An 18,505-nucleotide genomic window follows, 5' to 3' on the forward strand; every position below is an offset into this window, starting at 1 on the left:
AGTATCCAGGAACAAGAAATGTATCCACATCGAACGCGCGCTTGGGGCCCTTTCCCATAAACAGTGTCATGCAGTTGTTATCCATTAATTTCGGGAATCTCGATCAAAATTAGAAGATGAGATTTCGGAAGCAGTGGCTGACATCCGTTACTACAATGATACATTACATCTACGGAAATTATTAACATGAGATCATTTAGAATATGCGTTAACATGGAATGATCCTGAAAAAAATATTTCCCAGTGTTCTTTGCCCGCCTAGGATGAACCTCTTCCTACTGGTCAAGATATTCATTCGAGTCCAGATCATACTACCTTAAACAATTGCCGTATAACGAGTCTTTAAGCACCCTTAAAGTAGAAAGCTTTCCTTCCACACTTAAACCTATTCCGCCATCACGACTGTGTTATTATACTATTCAATGATGCAAATTAAAGTGTGTATCATTATCATTCATAACTACGCGTAGACCATGATAACCAAGAATGTTGATCTAGTCTACTTCATGTATCAATGACGAACTCTCAATACAGTTTTATCGATTCCACCACAGGATTAGTACAAAAAGGGCTCCGCCGTCGAATCAATGGACCATACTTGATAAACACAAAAGGTATAGGAACCGACAAAACAGACACCGCACCAAGAATGCTCATAGACCAACCGATCCCAATGTGCGTATACATAGCACTCGTCGCCATCGGCAACAAGACTCCACAGATGCTTCTCGAGCAGCTCGCCGCTGCCAAAGCGCTTGCTGCGAATGCTCCATAGGCGTCGGTGAGGTAATTGAATGATGCAATAAGGATTAGGTTGAGTGAGAAAGCCAGCGGCAGCCCAGACATCATCGGGATGATCCAATGGAACGATTTGGAAGAGGTCCAAGCTAGCCAGAATAAAGATGCTGCGAAGATTGGGCCGCCGATGCAGGCTAAGGGGAGTCTCCTGTATTCTTCAATTTGCGTCCATGTCTTTCCTTTCTGCGTTTCAGTCCAGTGATAGTGGTCGTATAATAGATAGAAGGGGAGGGACAGAGCGGTACCGACGCCCATGGGGAGAAAGGCGAGTCCTGCGGTTGCATATGAGAATCCATAGATGTCATGGAAGATGTAAGGGTAGCCAGCAAATAAGAGAAAGAGGATGGCGAAGACCAAAGCGCAATATAGAGAAGAGAGAAGCACGATCGCCTCGCTACAGATAAGTCGCAATGGCCTTCCTGTTGACACACATAGTTGACGGAGCAGGTTCCTCCATAAGAATGCTGACTTTTGTGCCGGAATAATGCCGTTACAGCTCAGGCAGCGATTGCGGTTGCTTTCGTGCCGTTTGATTGAGTCCAGGTGCGTCTCTGGGAGAAACAATAGGCCTAGTCCGAACACGCTGGCGCACATAGTAGAAACATAGAAGCACCATCGCCAGCCAAAGAGCCCGATGTAACCAAAGATAGTGGGACTTAACACTGTACCAATGGTTGTGAACTAGAGCACCAGTAAGCATTGATTAATTCATCTGTCAATCGTCCTCGTTCTTACCACTGTATATGCCGCGGTAGCTTGTCCTCTCACCCGGACATCATCGAAAATGTCGGCGTAAATACCACCAATGATTGAGATTGGTGCTGCTCCCCCCACCCCCGCTAGAAAGCGCATGCAAACCAGGCATGCGTACGTTGGAGAGAAGGCACATCCAATCGTGGCGACCAAAAACAGTGTTGCGGTCGTAATGAGCACTGGGCGGCGGCCGAGATGTTCGCTCAAAGGACTAAAGAATAAGGGCCCGACAATGTATCCTGTCAAATACGTCGTCGAAGGCAGAAGTCTTATGAAAGGATTGGTGACCCCGAACGAAGACGAGTAGTACGGTGATGCTCCTCCAGGAAGGCCGGCGGACACTGTACTGTTAAGCATGACCAGAGCGGCTATGATTGCAATGAAGCACTTTTTAGCCTGAACTTGGTGTCAGATCAAAACTTTTGAAGCGGGTGATAGCGAATGTGCTAGAGAACTGACCTTGGAGAAATTGTAAGGATGTCTAGGATCAGTCCTTGGTATATCGATGGCCTGAAGTCCAGGACCATGAAGCTGATGATCAGGACACTGGCATTGCTTCTTATGGAACATCATGCTCTACTCATAGAATATGAAGAGATCGAGATGAACAATTAGGAAAGGCTAATGAAAGCTGCGTATTCATATCAGAGCAGTCGGCTGTGACAGAGAATCTTCTATGAAATGGTAGCACAAGAAGTTTTGTCTACAGCAATGACTATGCATGTTCGTGATTTCTCAAATGCGTGACCAGAGCCCAGGCCGAGCAGCTTCGGCTCAATTGACTAAGTTATAGATGACTAAAAATACCTCCGCTATGATACCCTATGTCGCGCCCTGTGGCACGCCCTGTGTCACGCCCTACGGTAACCACCACCTCTATCAGTATACGCCCTACACCAGTTTTTTCTACCAATGATGCGCTGGGTTCTGGAAAACTCACAGGAGTACATAACATTTCAATTATTCATAATTCGCGCTAGACGACACGCGTTGATCCGCCTGCAGTTGAGACGTGCGGCGATAACATTCATTTTAGTGCGAAACAATACTGCCCAGTAAGAGCAGTATGCTGAAAGAAAAATTTCATTTCGATTAATATAATGCCATGGCGATATCAACGACTATCACCCACCCTTCGACCCACAAAGCACAGCGAGAGACCACTCAGCAAAATGCTTGTACGTAGTCAGAGTCGCCACTTGCAAAGGCGGTGGGGGTTGGATAGTGGTACGACACTGCGGGGTCAGCGCTGTCCCCGAAGCGATGGATTTGAATTGCGGATCGTAAAGTTCCGGATATTTCAAAAATAAGTCGGGATCAAGTTTGAATACGGAGAGACCGTCGTGCATGTGCAGCGCTTCGAAGGCTAGGCGAGCGTAGGCAGGATTGTTGAACAAGGCGGATGTTGTCGGTGCGGGGAGTTTCAGAGACTCGGAGGCCTCGTTGGGTCTATTGGAATCAAAAGCATTTGGGGATAGTTGATCCGTTGTGTTTCCCCGAGAGGAGGGGCTCGTTTGTATGCGGTCGTAGTCTCCCATGGCATTGATCAAGTCCCACACCCTGATGTATCCCAGAGTCTCCATGGGTTGATCAACTATTGAGGAGAGATCCGCTTGCACTACGTAGGCTGTAGCTATATCGCAGATTATCTGGTCCAGAAGCGGATTTGCAGAGTGGAGAAGTATCAGCTTGTCTCGTATGATTGCAAAAGGACACCAATCAATGATGGCAGGATAGTTCTCCATAAGTTGAAGTGCCGTGGGCCGATATGCGCAGTGCATGCGAGAATACGTCTCCTTTGTGGGACATATTTGCCATATTGTCAAGTCGGTTATGTGGTGGTAGAACTTTGTGGGAGCATACCATGACATGATCCGAGGCCGGTTGAGGCTATTAAACAACGACAGCATGAGCGAAATACCAGCATAGAATTGGGGACTTATAGGGAAAGTCAGTGCGGTCTAGGACGGTGTCGATGGATCATGTAACCCACTGTGTGATTAAGGACGTTTCCGTCGAGGCTGTGGCATACAAGACAGACCAGCTGTTTAATATGCACTGTTTTACACCTGCTATATGGTCTGAAAAGTTAGAGTTGGAGGATCTCAGCTTCGACCCGCCTGAACCCTTGTTAGAGAGTGCGAACTGATAAGCGGCAGAGCCCATTTGATACTCATACGACCAGACTCGGGGTAACATTGTCCAGGGAGACGAATCTAGTCCTCCTTTCCAAATTGCCAACCTCGTCGGATCGCAATCTGGTGATTCTGCAAATGGTTTTGACCAGGTTGAGGTTGACGAGCTGGTTGTGGAGAGTGGGAGATGTGGGACTATAGTAGGAGCACCGGAGAACGACAAGGTCGAGCCCTCGCATGGTGACGCTGAGTCAGGCTCTGTATGAGCCGCAAATATGGTATCTGAACTTGACGGCAGTAAACCTGGGTCAAATTCGTCCAGACAGTCGAGGTCGTAGCTGTTGTTGAAAGCGAGCGACTCTGTGTCTAATGATGGATGTTGTGCGCCACTATTGTCGTTCATTGGAAGGTCCGCGAAGGTATCAAATTCTGTGACATTAGCAGGCTGGTGTATGGATAGCTCTGGAATTGCCTCCTTGGTTTTGCTTGCTGAGGCATCCTCAGTCGCATTGTCTTGCTCATAGAGGTCCTATCACTTGTTAGAAACCGCTCTAGTATTGAGCAACAGTCGAGGATGAGGCTAGAGAGAAACACACTGTATGGACTCCTCTCGTAAGATCAATCATCGAAACAGCAAGTGTTTTTAAATGCGCTTGCACGCTCTCTAATTTGTTCGCGACAGAGACAATCTGTTTCCGAAGGCGGGAATTCTCCTGTTCCAACTCGGCAATTTTATCGCAATCAGATTGCCCTAGCCTCTGGACTTTCTCCTCAAGCTCTTTTACGTAGGCATTCTGCCGCTGCCGGAACGCACGCTGTGACAGTCGATTGCGTAGTTTTCTCCCAAGCAATCAGTGTTGGGCAACTCCAGAACCACTATCGGAACCTACTTTCGATCATCCGTGGGAGCGGTCCTGCTATCATGGTGATTTTCGGCATCCATCGTTCACTCGCATTGGTTGCAATGCTTCTGGGGTGACTCTTGTGTAGTTCCCCACATTATAGAAAGTTCAGATGAGACCATTGGGATGAGACGGCGAAACGCTTGGACCGCCCGCAATTGTAGCTAATTCGCTCCATCTAATCACAGTACAAATCAGAGACCACAAGTGCTCCAAGAAAAATCATACTACTTTCCTTCCTCTTGCATTCACAATTTAGCACAAGAAATCTCTAGCATACATTACGAACTTCCTCATTGGAACGCTGAGCTAGACAGAAGGGCATATACATTTGATAATGTTGGCATGAATGCCACATAGTCTTTTGAGAGAAATTCAGCTACTTTTGCTTCAACATGGACAAAACTCGAGCTTTGCTAGAAATAAGCCATTTAAATTCAACAGCCCAGACTTTCTAACATCAAAGTTTGGACTTGGGCACGCTGGCCACGCATTCAATCTCAACATCCGTGTTCAACGGCAACGCCTTGACAAAAACACAAGTCCGAGCCTATAACATCGCCATTAGATCACTGCTACTTAAAACTCTGTTCTCTATAACTCACCGGCTTCACATCCGTAAAAAAGGTCTCGTAGACTTTATTCATAGCACCAAAGTCCTCAGGCTTGACCAAGTAAATGTTGACCTTATTCGCCAACGATAGACTCGACCCCGCACTCTTCAAAACCGCCGAAAGGTTCTCAAGAATACGGCGCTGATTCCTCTAGTTAGTAAATCAAACATAGCTCAAGGGATGGATACGACGAACCGTTCTGTCCTCGACTGTTCCCCCGACGAGCTTTCCAGTGGACGGATCAACGGCAATCTGACCGGAGCAGAAAACAGTGTTACCATCGCGAATGGCCTGCGAGAGGAAAGGTAGAGGGGCTGGGGCCTCGGACGATAGAATGACTGCTCTGTCGGGTGAATTGTTGTCTGCCATGGTTGCTTTGTACAGTATTGTTTTGCGAGGTTGCTGAAGATATATGCGTGTCTGTCGGCTTAGACCGCAAGTCAAGGTGCTTGGTAACCGCTCTTAGTGGGGGATGGATGCCACCATGGGGTTGACTAACATATATGTTAGTCAATCGCCCACCTTATCTCCACCAACGAATCCACCACGCATAGAAAAGGGATTCAATATCTCAACTTTATGAATAGTCGACTACCCAGCTCAGTATCATAATTTTAAATTCAACAACAAACCATGGCAGAAATCGTGATCGCACCCGTAAAAAGCATCCTCAGCATCAACGACCTCCAACTAGCCGCAGCAAAGAAACTCCCAACCAATGCTCGCGGTACGTATCCATCCCCACAATCTTCAGCTTCCATCGACCATGTCATAGCACCACTAACCCACCCCCAGAATTCTACGACTCCGGCTCCACAGACCAAATCACAGTCCTGGAAAACACCACCGCATACCGTAAATACAAACTCCGCCCGCGGGTCCTCCGCGACGTATCAAAGGTAGACCCGTCACGCCACATCCTAGGCCAAAAGATCGATTTCCCATTATGTATATCGCCAGCCAGGATCCAAGCCATGGCGCACCCGGACGGCGAACTCGCGACCAGCCGCGCGTGCGCGCGGCGAAACGTGCACATGGGCGTGTCGTCGTTCTCCAACTACTCCGTCGAAGAGGTCACGGGGGCGGCGAGGTCCATCGCGCCGATTGTGCACGTGATGCAATTGTACACGATGAATGATCGTGCGAAGGAGGAGAGGATTGTGCGGCGGGCGGAGCGGGCGGGGTGCAAGGCGGTGTTTCTGACGGCGGATAGTCCCGTGCTCGGGGTGAGGTATAATGAGCATAGGAATGATTTTAGGACGCCGCGTGGGTTGAGTTTCCCGATGCTGGAGAAGACGTCGGAGATGATAAGAGAGGAGACGCATGATGATGGGTTTGTGGCGTTGAATTCGGATGCGCATTCGTGGGCGAGGGAGATTCCGTGGTTGAGGAGTATCACGAAGATGGAGATTTGGATTAAGGGGGTCTTGACGGCGGAGGATGTGGCGCTGGCGAGGGAGTATGGCTGCGATGGCGTTATTGTGAGCAACCACGGTGGCAGACAACTGGATGGTACTCCCGCGACGATCGATGTGCTTCCTGAGTGCGTCAAGGCTGCTGAGGGTCAGATCAAAGTCCATATTGATGGGGGGATTCGGTCGGGTGTGGATATCTTCAAGGCCCTCGCCCTAGGTGCGGAGTGCTGCTGGGTAGGTAGACCTGCTATATGGGGATTGGCGGTGAGTTGCAACTTCTTCTATCAGGAATTCCATTCACTCATATGCATCTTGTAGGTCGATGGTGAGGCCGGCGTGAGCAAGATGCTCGATATTTTATACGACGAGTTTCGCCGCTGTATGCAATTGACAGGCTGTAATACCATTGCAGATATTCGGAAATCATGTCTAGGCATAGCACAGCCAAACGGTCCGTTGGCTCGACTGTAAAGAAGGTGCAAACGCAGGGTTAAGTTATCAAGCGCAGTGTGCAGCTTAGCACAGTCATGATTCTCAGCCTTGATTTCAGAACTCATCTCTAATTCCCCACCCAGTCCCATTGCAGTGATTTTGTGATCATTGGAATGCCATGTACGTTACACTGGGTTATGTTGAACTATCCCTCATTTCGTTCAAACTGAAATACACAGCACTGTTTTTGAATCGAACATAAACTGAATTTGAATGCTACAAGCTAATCTAGCTAGCCAGTCAAGCGGGGGAAAGGTGTAAAACGACGAGAGGGAAGAAATCATGAACTCAATGCATCAATGGTATCGCCCTACAAAAAATGCCTCACAAAAGGTCCAACAAAAAGGGGGTGTTCCAACAAGAAGAAAAGCAAAGTCGGCCAGCGGAATCAAACTCCTCACTGACACTTCTGAGCCTTGCGACTCATAGCTACGGCGTCGATCTCCAGGCGGTCGTCGTCGGCCTTGATGTTCTGGCATCCGCCCTCGGGCCGGCAGAAGATGGTCTTGGAGTCCGGGAAGATGGAGTACGAGCACTGGCACGTCTTGGACGGGTCCTGCTGGTACTCGAGCGCCAGGTGCAGCGTCTCGGGTCCGACCTCCGCGCAGCGGAACTCGCCGAGGTCGCGCGGCGGGATGTCTTCTTGTCTGCGGGTCGCGACGAGGTCGAAGAACTGTTGGTCGAAGGTCAGCGCTGAAAGTAGAAGGAAATAGAGGGGGAACTTACGATGTTGCCGACTTTGACGGAGCCGCCGAAGGTGCCGTCCTGGCTGTCTTTGTCGCACTGGGGGGGATGTTAGTGGAGGGATCTTTGGGGTCTATGTGAACATAAAACTTACGTTGTCCATGATAGACTCGAGAGTCCTGGTGCAGTTGCCAACGAGCTCCTTGAGGTTAGAGCCCTCGAACACGCTGCCGACAGCATCGGGACGGTACGCATCAGTGAAGCGCAAGTTATCCAGCTCGAGCGCAGAGTAGACGAAGAAGTCTCTCTGGTTGCTCTTCAAGTAGTCGACCGAGCTGACAAAGTCCTTATCATCGGAGCTCTCGTTACGCCACTTCTGGATGTAGGGCAGGATGACGTGGCGCTCGAACCACTGGTTGTCCGGGTTGTACTTCTCGCAGAACTGTCGCGCGGAGTCGGAGCCCTCCTGGCGGGTGAACTTGACGAGGTCGCCGAGCTTGAAGCGCTTGTCGCCCGCGGACGCGCACTCGAACTTGACGACCTTGTTCTTGTTGATCGCGCTCTTGTTCTTGTAGATGTTGGTGACTTCGTTCTGGAAGCGGTCGTTGAACTCCTTGGGGTACTCTTCGTAGGTGGTCATCTGGGCCCCCTCGAGGCTGGCGAGCGGGACCTCCGAGGTTGTCGTGTTGAGGTCGGTCAGGGCGCCCTTGTTCGGGTGGAGGATGCCCTCGGTGAACTGCTTGAGGCCGACGACGAAGGTGCCTTGGTTGCTGGATGTGAGGACGGGGGTGCCGTTGCCGGGGACGGCGTTGACGACCGGTGGCAGCCAGGGGTAGACGAAAGCCTCGGGTTGGACGTTACCAGTAGGGTTGCTCTGTAGGTAGTAGGAAAGGGCGTAGAGAGCGTATGTGTCGGCTATGATGACGTTAGTATGTTGGTCATAGACTGTGCATCAGAGGTGAAGAATGAACCTACCGTTCAAGGAGCTCCAGTGCTTCTCAGACTTGGACACTCGTGCAAGGATCCTGGCGCACATGGCGCCGTAGCATTGGTACCACAACGACTGCGCTTGGTTGTCGTTGACGAAGGGAAGCTTGACGTTCAAGTCCGTGATCTTATCCTCCAAGTGCTCCAGCCTTGGAAGGTGGTGGATCATTTGTCGGAGAAGTGTAGTAGCTACGAGCGTCAGTCACAAGTCCACAACTCTGCTTCGGAAGTCTTCTTACCTTGGTTCCTGTGATAAGCATCCAAGTTGTACATGCCATAGACGGGTCGAAGCTCCCCGCTGACCCTGGTCTGATAGACATGGTTCTCCAAGTTCGACATGGAGAAGAAGTCATTGCAGAAGGTCATCGAGATCTCCGGGTTGTCGTCCCTCTTGCGGATGCGAGAGTTCATCACCGGCTGGCTCGCGCCGGCGTAGTTGATGCTTCCAGAGGTGCCGTAGATGCCACCCCAGGCACCTGCCTTCTTGCACATCTCGTTGTCGGTCACGATGGTGGGCGATGCGTCGCAGTTGGCGGTGATCTTCCACCTGCGGTTGGCGATCTCCTGGAAGACCGTCTTCATCCTGGTCTCTCCGCCGAGCTTCTTGATGGTTGCGGGACCGAAGAGGTCATTGCCTTGGTACGAGATGTTCTCGACGTTGTCGCTGCTGGGAGCTTCGTTGACGAGCTTAATCTGGCTCTGGACGTCCTGCCATGCGAGCGCAATGGCCCTCTGGCGGCTGTCGTCGCAGGTAGTGTTGAAGGTGAAAGGTAGGTCCTTGAGGTCGGCAATATTAGGGAAAACTGCAGCTGGCTGCTCCCCTACATCTTCTTGAGAACCGGTCTCCTGGGCGTTGATACCCAGGACGGGGAGCAAGAGCGCAGCATGGATGATGCGGCCGTTGAAAATCATTCTGTATAACCAGCGCGATAAGCGGAGAATGATTTAAGGAACTTGTCCGAGCGGTTGATAGTGGCGTTGATTAAAAACTAATCAGTAGAGGAGCTGGGTGGGTAAGTTGTAGGACAAAGTCGCATATATAGGTGGTCGGCCTGGTCAGGGTTTTGGATGGATCGTGGTGTTGACAACATTGTGGTTGTATATGTATTGGCTATAGAGGCCACAATCATCGTGGGATCGAGAATACCAATGGTAACAGCAAACTCACAACTTCTGCCTTTTCGCAAGCGATGACCTGTTCATTGCCTTGCCCTATACGTTGACAGTGTTCCTTCGAGGCACAGACAGCCTTGTCGAATCCTCAAGAACCCCAAATGACCAGGCTAGAAGAATATATAGAATAGACAGCCAATTTCGCGCGCACTCGATGGATTCACTTCCTCTCAGTGCCTCTTGATCCCTCATGGTGCCTCTGGTGCCTCTATTCAACACCGTCAGATGGTCGCGCCGTCGCAGTCTTGAAGTCGTGATTCCATATCTGCAAACGTTACCTCTATTCACATCGCGCTGCGCGCAATCATCAGCACTCTCGCGCACATGTCGAAGATATCTTCTTCGCATAGGTAGGCCATGAACTTAAATCCTGCAAGTAAATGAATCCATCGCGACGAGAATACATCACAGCCGGGTCGTCGCACTCCATAGCCAAACATCGAAGTTCAGAAGAAACGAGTGTAAAGTTGTCGAAGTTCCACCCCTGCCACGACTCCCTAGTCGTCTCACACAAGCGCCACCACTTAAGCGATATCGAACGGTGTCATCTCCTTCCAGCGAAGAGAAAAGAGAGAGAGAGAGGAGAAGGCGCGAAAAGAAAATGTAATCGAATCCTCCGAACTTGACATGAAACCACGTCTTTGCCTCTTCTTACCCCAGCAGATCCGCAATCGGTTATCACGGCTTATTGGAGGAGAAATTTTGGACACGGTGCTCGTGGGGCGGAATGAACTACATTTCTGCGCCACAGTATACCTGCTGCTGCTGATTGATTGAGATATTCGATAGTAGAGGTGATATAAGTAAGAAGGATGTCTGGCCTTTTTGGTCGGGCCTAGGAACCCGTTATTGCCGTCAGTTGCTCCTCGTATGTTTGGAGGAAGCGGCTGGTGATCCTAGGAGTTTGGTACTAAGCTGTGCTGAGAGGACTTGGTCGAGATAGAACTGTGTCAGGAAGATGTTTGCTTTCGCAGGTATGGTGAAGTGTTGGTGAGGCAATCACGTGGTGTACATAAAACTGAATAGCCTCAATTAAGTCTACTTCCACCACACTATAAAGCTTGCTCGTTCGAGATTGAATCTCAAGTCTTATACAAATATTCGTAGAATGAAGTACACACTTAGTTGATCCAATGCATTCCATCCCATTCCAATCCATTCATCTACAATCCAGCTCACTTCCTTCACTACCTATTCTTCCCATGTATGACGGTTCCTTGCTCCAGAGGATCATCAACAATGACCTACATTTGATTGACAAGGACAAGGTTAGCAGATATTGACTATACGACAGGCACAGCATCACGGGTGCACGAGCACTACCATCCAAGATTAATGAATGGACCAAAAGAGATTCAAGACAATGATTTTGATCAGTAGGTACTTATAGCCATACCCTACTGCCACCGTCACCATCACCATCGCCAACCATCCATGCCTCCACACTCATCCCACCATCTCATCGTCCAACATGAGAGCCTCGCTCTCGTAACCAGACTGAACAAAACCGGCAGGGAACAAACGGGATAACACGAGCGAGTCACCAAGTGTAGTATGATCTAGGAAAAAAGGCTGAGGTGGATTTCGGTAGTAGTAGTAGAAGGTAGTAGAGCAGTAGTCTCATGATGATGGTGATGGTAACGGCAAAGTAGGCATTTTCGCGTGTACGCAGAACAAGCCCACCCAGAGTTTGAGAACAAGACCTGAGTCCGTCCTTCCCAGAGAAAAAAAAGAGGAAATAAAAAGTGGTATGGCAGCGAAGAAAGAAAACATAGTCAAGAAAAGAAAATGGTCCCAAGCGCCCCAGATTCCCGCATGTGAGAGGACTTTGCCCGTGTCGGTCCGTGGAGATGGATGGATGCAGGTGCGTATTATGTTGAGGGTGCGGCCGTAGCGCTTTGGAAGAAATGACGCCGGGTGGAGCTTCGAGGATGTAACAGGGTATGGTGGTAGGAACATCGAGGAAAGGTTTTGTATCGTAGGAAGGCCAGAAAATTAAAGGAACTTTCTCACAGTCATTCGTGGTCGTTGCATCGCCACATGATCTCGCGTAGTATTGTTACAGGCGTCTTTTATGCCCAGATGCGGAGCTGTAGCGTTAAGTTAGCTATGTGTTGACTTAACCAAGGAGCAACATCGCAACGTACCATGGAGTCCCATGAACCAGTGCATAGAGACAAAGCATCGTTGCTGACACCGAGACAGCTGACACGGTTGTCATGTCCTTGGAGGGTTCCTACGCGCTCGCCTCGGAGAACATCCCAGACCTATGAATTTGTTAGCGTCCTGCCGTGCCTTTCATTGCATATTCCAATCATTGCTCACCTTGCACTCGAAATCATCATAACCAGCGAAGAGCAGACGGCCGGAGACGGAGAAAGCGACGGAGGTGATACCGCAGACGGGCTCGGGAATCTGTTGACCAATTGTATTAGTAATATGCACATGTATCGCAATCTTGCGAGACAGATTTCACTCACTGTGTAGCTCTGGAGTTCGCGATCGGCGCGGATGTCGAAGAGGCGGCAGGAAGCGTCGTCGGAGCCAGTACCGAAAGCATTGCCGTTGGGGAAGAATTGGATGGCATTGATGTCGGAGTCGTGAGCGGCGAAGGTCTGGACGCACTTCTGCTGTCGGATATCCCAGAGCTTAGCGAAAGCATCGCAAGCACCGGAGACGAACTGGTTGTGGTCGAGAGGGTTTATGCTCAAGCTCATGACGTCTCCAAGATGGTCGGCAAATTCATGGACCTTTGAGCCAGTCTCCAAGTCCCAGAGCACGCAGGTCATGTCACCGGAAGAAGTGAGGATGCGCTTGTCGCTGATGAATCGGCAGCAACTGAGGTATCCGGAGTGACCAGAAAGTTCGCGGGCGACGCGAGTTGGGCCTTCCCGTGCGGAGAGGTTGTAGATGGAGCAGATGTTGTCAAGACCACCGCAGGCGACGTAGTTGCCGGACGGGGAGTATGCGCAGGTCATGACCCATGAGGAGCGGAGAGGAATGGCGTGGACCTTGTTCGTGGTGTATGCATCCCAAATGATGAGTTTTCCATCCTGAGAGGCAGAGACGAGATGCCGTCGGTCGGTCGACCAGTGCATAGCATAGATCTTGGCGAGATGGCCCTTCAGGGTGCGCTTCGTCTTCATGGTGAGTCGGGGCAGAGCCTCGACACGCTGCTTCGCGACATCGCGGACTGGAGAGAAAATGTTAGCCTTGAGCAAGAGAGAAGAAGAGAAGATGTGAGATGGTAATTGGGAGATGGGAGAGGTTCAGCGCAACGTACGGGTGGTGTCAGCGAGCTCGTCCTTCTTGCGCTTTATTCTGTCCTTGAGGGCCTCGGCATCGCGCCTCGCGACCTGTATCTTCTGCTGGATGGATTCTGAACTCATATCGGCCATGCTACGATGTGAGAATCACAGAGGGGAGGAGGGAGAGGAAGAGATGGAGGTGTGTGGTTGGAGGTTGTTGTGGATGTGGAGATGGCGAAGGGGCGTCGTGAGGAGTTGGCGAGGACAGGCAAGATCCAGGGGGGTCCGCGCGCAGGGAGTGCAGCGACGGGGGAGTCGGAGACTGGGGGGGACGCGGACACGAGGCTGGGAACGAGGGTGAAGACCTGGATGCTGGACGAGGACGAGGAGGTTGTCGCGCGCGCAGAAAGAAGAGAAGAGAGGGAAAGAGAGAGCAGCAATTGCTTGCTTGCTGTTTAATGAGGGAGCGGATGGGGAGGGTGAGAATGGAAGAGATGAGTAGAAGGTGTTTTTGTCTTGTCGTCGGTGATTAGCAGTAGGAGAAGGAAGCTACTAGGATGGATGGTAAGTAAGTGGTAACCCAGTAGGCAATAGTAGTACGAGAAGGAGGAGAGTGTGGTTAGGCGTGGGAACGGGATCGTTAGTTAGAGTGAGAGAGCAGACCGCCGTAGATTGCTGTAGCTAGCCTGTTGGAAGCAGTTAGTGAGTGTGCAGGTGGTGATGGATAGGGTAGATTGGTAAACAGGAGGGAGGACGTGGAAGTGGAAGGACTGGGAGGTGAGTGAGAGTGAGTGAGAGTGAGAGTAAGAAAAATTCAAGTGGAGGATGGAGGAGATGGGGGATTAGGAGGAGGATGGGACAGATTAGGAATGGTCTGGGCCAGAATCGGACCAATCAATCGATACCAGCTACTCGAACGGGTCTAGTGTAGATGCTTGGTTGATGACTAGCCACGGTTTAGGCGGAAGGCTGGGAGATTACACAGTAGTAGGTACATGTAGGTACATTACAGTACAGTATTGTCTGTGAGGTACGAGAGATGATTTAGGTAGCCAGTAGTGACAATTAGTAGTATCCATTAGTGGTAATTAGCAGAGAGAGCAACGGGAGATGGTCAATGGGGAGAAAGGGCCGAACGCCGGATTTCTAACATGCTTGGCTTCATCTTTTCTGTCTCTGCTCTGTCAGGTCTCTCCTTCGTGCTGCTTCTTCCTCTTCCTCATTTCCAATATCCCAATTGTTCTTACTTCACACATTTTGCGACCTTTCGACCTTTTTCTCTCTTCGGCTCAGTTCAGTTCGGGGGGACGATCTAAAGAATTGGCTGGCCACTAAGCCGCAGGGAACTGTGGGCATGGACATTGATGGTCTGCGTTCGTCTCTCGCTCCGTCGGTTTAAGCGAATTAGTCCGCGACACCACTACTCGATTCGGACGACCAGCGAGATGGATGGCAATCATTGAATCAAGCAAGCATCCAGATACACCCTCTGTGGTGGTGGAACATCTCACTATCATCATCGTAAAGTACGAAGGAGAGGTCGAAGAGCATCGTGTTGATAGATAGTTTGTTACCGACCCTGATTGGAGCGATGGTTGAGGCTTACAAGGGAAGGAAGGTGTATGACTAGTGGGTACGGGGTAACTAGTAACAGTGATAATAAGCAGCAATAATGGTTGCTCTAACAATCCATACCTCTTCTTGACCTTTTCCATCTCTTTTAACTACTGTGTAAGGTCAAGATATTTTGACATGCATCGGATTATGTGTGCGTTAATGTGCGCGCGCAAGTGGCTGGGTTGGCATGGGCAGTCAAAGTGTGGAAGAGGCGCACGGGTGGGCAGCCATCGGGTCATATCACTCCTTCTTTGCTTCCATCGATTAATCGAGTCAACTTCTAGACCGATGCGCTCCTCTTGGAAGCGATCATGCACACAGTATGGAGAACGGAATCCATTATTACTGAAGTGCAATTCCAGGAGACATTTCTCAGATGGACTTTCCCCTTTACTCAATCCTGGATCGGGTAGGTATTGTTGAACCTCAGTAGTCAGTCGTCTCGTAGGAATTGAATCGCGAACGAGGTCTGTGGCTCTTCGCTAGCGTATATTGCGCGACCGATAAGGGCTAGCGTTGGAAGCTAAACAGCTTCAGGGGAAGGAACGAATGTGGATGGGGAAGGGGCCGAGAGGAAGCTAGAGAAGGGAAGAACGAAAGAGAAAGGAACCTTATTGGGAATGTTACATGGGAGGAAAAGCAATAGGAAAAGGAATAAGAAAAGGAAAAGAAGGAGAATGATCAACAACGCAGAAGCTGCAATGGAAGCTGACAAGAAGCCGTGACAGAAAAGCACAAGGTGCAGGCTGATGCAGGCACCAGATGCAGACCCATTATTGGCGGAGACAGAGGCAGGGGGGGAAGAACGGGGTTATCATCGTCTGCATATCGCGGACCCTGCCGTGGGAATTAGTTCTTAGGGGAGTATTACAGACATTTGTATGCATTATTGCCAGCCTACAGGTATTGGTATATTCTGTAAAGGATGGGTATATTCGGTGATTATATACTCAGAACTCCTTGTTGTACTTGGTAATGTTCGAGAAGACAAAGCTCATCTTATCGCTATTCGCTCTTTCCAATTGGTCACTCTTTTGGCTGCATACATCCCTATATAATTACCTAGGTACTCCGTACCGAGTACGGATACTTCCACAGGTATCCTCTCTTCTTTCATCCCATCACCTCCACGAACGACATCTAACTCTTTCAGTCTCTACTCTATATTGACGACCCCTACAAGTTAGCTGGGACTCTGTGCAGTTGGTGGTCGATGTGGAAGTGGGTATGAGCCTCTCCTAGTTCTAGTTCTTCCTTCGTTAAACTTGAATTAGCGGTCGCTCCGGGCCCTAGGCAGAGAATCACACACCACATGCCACACAGTAGTTACAGTCGTGACACTACGAAGAAATCGTTTACCTCCATTCGCTAGCCTCCTATTCCATTGCTCCATCTTGTTGCATATCGTTCCCCTTTACCTCCATCATTGGCCTGCATCTACCTCACAACTTACTCTCTTGAGTCTTAATACTACAAGGTAGCTACATAAGATATACAGGGGAATTGTCATCATCCTACTAGCTGCATACGACTTCGTGAGTGCCTCTGCCACCTCACACCTTATTCCAACCTTTACCCACCCTATTCATCATCTCATTCTCACCACCACAATTATCATCAATTACATCTTCATCATCAACTATATCCGCACCCTATATCTATTTCTCATACTGGGTAGATAGTGCTCACTCCACGAACAACACTGCCCACCACCATGAGCACAGTGCCTCTACCGGTCGATCTCGATTTCACTAGGAGACTGCCTAAGATCGAGGTAAATTAAATTATTGTCTGTTCTTACTCGTATTACAAACTTACGAGTAGCCCTCCACACTTCTTCACTCTGCATTAGTTGCTTCCCTCACTCCCTTCCCGAGTCTCCACCGACATGTCGCCAAGGCCTGCTTTCCACTATCCGTCTTCCACTCCGCTACCCTATCCCTCTCCTACTCTCTTACAAATGCTACTCGCACATGAATGAACTTGCCGCTAACATGACGAATGAACGCCCCTTCACAGCTCCATGCACACCTTACCGGCAGCATATCCCGCCATTGTCTCCATCAAATATGGACGCACAAGACCGCAAATGGTTCTCCTCTGGACCTAGAAGATCCATTGATCGCCATCCCTCACGGAAGGGTCGACTATGACATTAAAACGTACGCTCCAGAACTTTGCCATCTTACTCGCCATAGTCTGAATTGTAACGTCTGCCCTCCACATATCTGGCCCATTCCCGTTTTAGTCCGATATTCTTGTTCCGCTCCACCTGCTTCAATATCCATTCCAGCATATTCGCATACCATTGATCATTGTTGCTCTAATTGTTATACTCCCTCCTTGCTCCGACATGGTTTGATGCACCACCGACAATTACATCGATCCGCTACTTCGCTTCCTTGTTTGGGGAGCTAGTAAGGCAATTTCGACGCCATCATTCGTGTCTCGTGAAATTGTTATTACGCACGTTGCGCTTTGCCTATTGCACTTTGATGTACGAAGAACGACAGCTGACAAATGTTTTCTACGCCAGGTTCTTTCCACTCTTCTCCTCGTACATCTATAAGTTGTGCAATGACGTAGACAGTATCAAGTATTGCCAAACTCGGATCACAGCCAATTGATTACAGCGTCTCTGACACACTTGATAGATACTCTACACGTGCAGTCCTCGACGATTTCCAAAAGGATGGCGTCGTCTATCTTGAGCTACGAACCACACCGAGGAGCATTCCCCAGCAAGGTCTCTCCAAGGATGACTACGTGAAGACTGTTCTCGCCATACTGCAGGCGCATAATGAGAATCCTTCCAATACCATGAAAACATTCCTCATCCTCTCTGTTGACCGCCGTAACACTGTGGCCGAAGCAGAAGAGGTCGTCGACCTCTCCATCAAGTATCGTTCGGCAGGAGTAGTGGGTGTTGACCTTTGTGGCAATCCTGCTGTAGGCGATGTCCGCATCTTCACTCCAGTATTTGCGCGGGCAAAGACGGCAGGTCTCAATATAACTCTGCACTTTGCTGAGATTCAAGAATCGGGAACAGATCAAGAGCTAGACACTCTTCTTTCATGGGATCCTGATCGACTGGGTCATGTGATTCATGTCAGCGACGCTTTTCGCGCGAGAATTGAGTCGCAGCATATTGGCGTTGAACTCTGTCTCAGCTGCAATGTCCACGCCAAGATGATCACTGGTAGCTTTCCTGATCATCATTTTGGTACTTGGAGACACAGCTCTGTTCCCGTTGCCCTCAGTGTATGTGTACCTTGCACGCCATCGACAATAAGCTAATTCTCTTCCAGACAGATGATGTAGGTGTCTTCTGCAGCCCGCTCTCTCAAGAATACCATCTGGCGGCCACACACTTCGGTCTCGATCGTAAACAGACTCTCGATTTATCTGAAAGAGCTGCGGATTGCATCTTCACGGGAGAGGAACAGCGTGCAAGACTCCGTAGAATATTCTCTGAGTGGCATGAGTGAAATGCCTTAGTGTTCCACGCGGGTCATCCATATGTCTTGCAGTATATAATGCGTAAGCAGTCGTCGCACAAGAACCTATTCAGGATCTCCTCTGCAGAAAAACACCTGCAATTCAAGGGACTCCGTCCACAATTGATCATTCCTGGTACCAACTTTGCATTTCGCCGCGCAGGCTTACACGTAGCAGTCTGCAAAGTCG

At 49.7% G+C, this 18,505-nt stretch overlaps 8 protein-coding genes across 8 annotated transcripts; 3 read left to right on the forward strand and 5 right to left on the reverse strand.

The window, feature by feature from the left end:
* Positions 1-525: 525 nt before the first annotated feature.
* On the reverse strand, positions 526-2,121 carry BU24DRAFT_354594 (major facilitator superfamily protein; the record flags this gene model as incomplete). Its single annotated transcript, XM_033523822.1, has 3 exons — positions 526-1,479; positions 1,534-1,947; positions 2,011-2,121. The coding sequence occupies 3 exons, from the start codon at positions 2,119-2,121 to the stop codon at positions 526-528; spliced, it is 1,479 nt and encodes a 492-aa protein (XP_033379692.1).
* A 277-nt stretch (positions 2,122-2,398) lies between these two features.
* Positions 2,399-4,668, reverse strand: BU24DRAFT_426432 (uncharacterized protein). The gene is made up of 4 exons (XM_033528964.1): positions 4,577-4,668; positions 4,283-4,526; positions 3,545-4,215; positions 2,399-3,489 (listed from the first exon to the last, which is right to left on the reverse strand). The coding sequence occupies exons 1-4, from the start codon at positions 4,627-4,629 to the stop codon at positions 2,676-2,678; spliced, it is 1,782 nt and encodes a 593-aa protein (XP_033379693.1). The 5' UTR covers positions 4,630-4,668; the 3' UTR covers positions 2,399-2,675.
* A 41-nt stretch (positions 4,669-4,709) lies between these two features.
* BU24DRAFT_426433 (protein mmf2, mitochondrial precursor) lies at positions 4,710-5,662 on the reverse strand (the record flags this gene model as incomplete). The annotated part of the gene is made up of 3 exons (XM_033528965.1): positions 5,398-5,662; positions 5,194-5,343; positions 4,710-5,138 (listed from the first exon to the last, which is right to left on the reverse strand). Coding segments are annotated over exons 1-3 (374 nt in total), but the record flags the coding sequence as incomplete, so codon positions are not given.
* Positions 5,663-5,723: 61 nt separating this feature from the next.
* On the forward strand, positions 5,724-7,284 carry BU24DRAFT_397808 ((S)-2-hydroxy-acid oxidase). The gene is made up of 3 exons (XM_033525359.1): positions 5,724-5,929; positions 5,998-6,881; positions 6,936-7,284. The coding sequence occupies exons 1-3, from the start codon at positions 5,836-5,838 to the stop codon at positions 7,086-7,088; spliced, it is 1,131 nt and encodes a 376-aa protein (XP_033379695.1). The 5' UTR covers positions 5,724-5,835; the 3' UTR covers positions 7,089-7,284.
* A 35-nt stretch (positions 7,285-7,319) lies between these two features.
* Positions 7,320-9,842, reverse strand: BU24DRAFT_279584 (uncharacterized protein). Its single transcript, XM_033522692.1, has 5 exons — positions 9,020-9,842; positions 8,769-8,969; positions 7,948-8,708; positions 7,836-7,892; positions 7,320-7,782 (listed from the first exon to the last, which is right to left on the reverse strand). Exons 1-5 carry the CDS (start codon positions 9,690-9,692, stop codon positions 7,507-7,509), a joined length of 1,968 nt encoding a protein of 655 aa, XP_033379696.1. The 5' UTR covers positions 9,693-9,842; the 3' UTR covers positions 7,320-7,506.
* A 2,183-nt stretch (positions 9,843-12,025) lies between these two features.
* On the reverse strand, positions 12,026-13,351 carry BU24DRAFT_413024 (guanine nucleotide-binding protein, beta subunit; the record flags this gene model as incomplete). The annotated part of the gene is made up of 5 exons (XM_033526137.1): positions 12,026-12,043; positions 12,101-12,220; positions 12,279-12,368; positions 12,434-13,146; positions 13,237-13,351. 5 exons carry the CDS (start codon positions 13,349-13,351, stop codon positions 12,026-12,028), a joined length of 1,056 nt encoding a protein of 351 aa, XP_033379697.1.
* A 2,569-nt stretch (positions 13,352-15,920) lies between these two features.
* On the forward strand, positions 15,921-16,364 carry BU24DRAFT_279683 (uncharacterized protein). Its single transcript, XM_033522693.1, has 2 exons — positions 15,921-16,043; positions 16,093-16,364. The coding sequence occupies exons 1-2, from the start codon at positions 16,032-16,034 to the stop codon at positions 16,297-16,299; spliced, it is 219 nt and encodes a 72-aa protein (XP_033379698.1). The 5' UTR covers positions 15,921-16,031; the 3' UTR covers positions 16,300-16,364.
* Positions 16,365-16,780: 416 nt separating this feature from the next.
* Positions 16,781-18,434, forward strand: BU24DRAFT_426437 (Metallo-dependent hydrolase). Its single transcript, XM_033528966.1, has 4 exons — positions 16,781-16,980; positions 17,355-17,414; positions 17,473-18,079; positions 18,127-18,434. The coding sequence occupies exons 1-4, from the start codon at positions 16,820-16,822 to the stop codon at positions 18,304-18,306; spliced, it is 1,008 nt and encodes a 335-aa protein (XP_033379699.1). The 5' UTR covers positions 16,781-16,819; the 3' UTR covers positions 18,307-18,434.
* Positions 18,435-18,505: the final 71 nt, after the last annotated feature.

This window comes from Aaosphaeria arxii (genome assembly GCF_010015735.1).
Source record: "Aaosphaeria arxii CBS 175.79 unplaced genomic scaffold BU24scaffold_9, whole genome shotgun sequence".
Lineage (NCBI taxonomy): Eukaryota > Fungi > Ascomycota > Dothideomycetes > Pleosporales > Aaosphaeria > Aaosphaeria arxii.

Excerpts from the sequence above, each read along its gene's own strand:
- BU24DRAFT_426432 (XM_033528964.1), bottom strand. The coding sequence starts at position 4,629 with ATGGATGCCGAAAATCACCATGATAGCAGGACCGCTCCCACGGATGAT. Across the intron at positions 4,527-4,576 it reads GCTCCCACGGATGATCGAAA|AAAACTACGCAATCGACTGT; the intron begins GTAGGTTCCGAT and ends ATTGCTTGGGAG. Across the intron at positions 3,490-3,544 it reads GAAACGTCCTTAATCACACA|TCCCCAATTCTATGCTGGTA; the intron begins GTGGGTTACATG and ends TTTCCCTATAAG.
- BU24DRAFT_397808 (XM_033525359.1), top strand. The coding sequence starts at position 5,836 with ATGGCAGAAATCGTGATCGCACCCGTAAAAAGCATCCTCAGCATCAAC. Across the intron at positions 5,930-5,997 it reads ACTCCCAACCAATGCTCGCG|AATTCTACGACTCCGGCTCC; the intron begins GTACGTATCCAT and ends ACCCACCCCCAG. Across the intron at positions 6,882-6,935 it reads CTGCTATATGGGGATTGGCG|GTCGATGGTGAGGCCGGCGT; the intron begins GTGAGTTGCAAC and ends TGCATCTTGTAG.
- BU24DRAFT_279584 (XM_033522692.1), bottom strand. The coding sequence starts at position 9,692 with ATGATTTTCAACGGCCGCATCATCCATGCTGCGCTCTTGCTCCCCGTC. Across the intron at positions 8,709-8,768 it reads GCACTGGAGCTCCTTGAACG|CCGACACATACGCTCTCTAC; the intron begins GTAGGTTCATTC and ends ACGTCATCATAG. Across the intron at positions 7,893-7,947 it reads TCGAGTCTATCATGGACAAC|TGCGACAAAGACAGCCAGGA; the intron begins GTAAGTTTTATG and ends CATCCCCCCCAG.
- BU24DRAFT_426437 (XM_033528966.1), top strand. The coding sequence starts at position 16,820 with ATGAACGCCCCTTCACAGCTCCATGCACACCTTACCGGCAGCATATCC. Across the intron at positions 16,981-17,354 it reads GTCGACTATGACATTAAAAC|GTTCTTTCCACTCTTCTCCT; the intron begins GTACGCTCCAGA and ends TTTCTACGCCAG. Across the intron at positions 17,415-17,472 it reads AATGACGTAGACAGTATCAA|ATACTCTACACGTGCAGTCC; the intron begins GTATTGCCAAAC and ends CACACTTGATAG.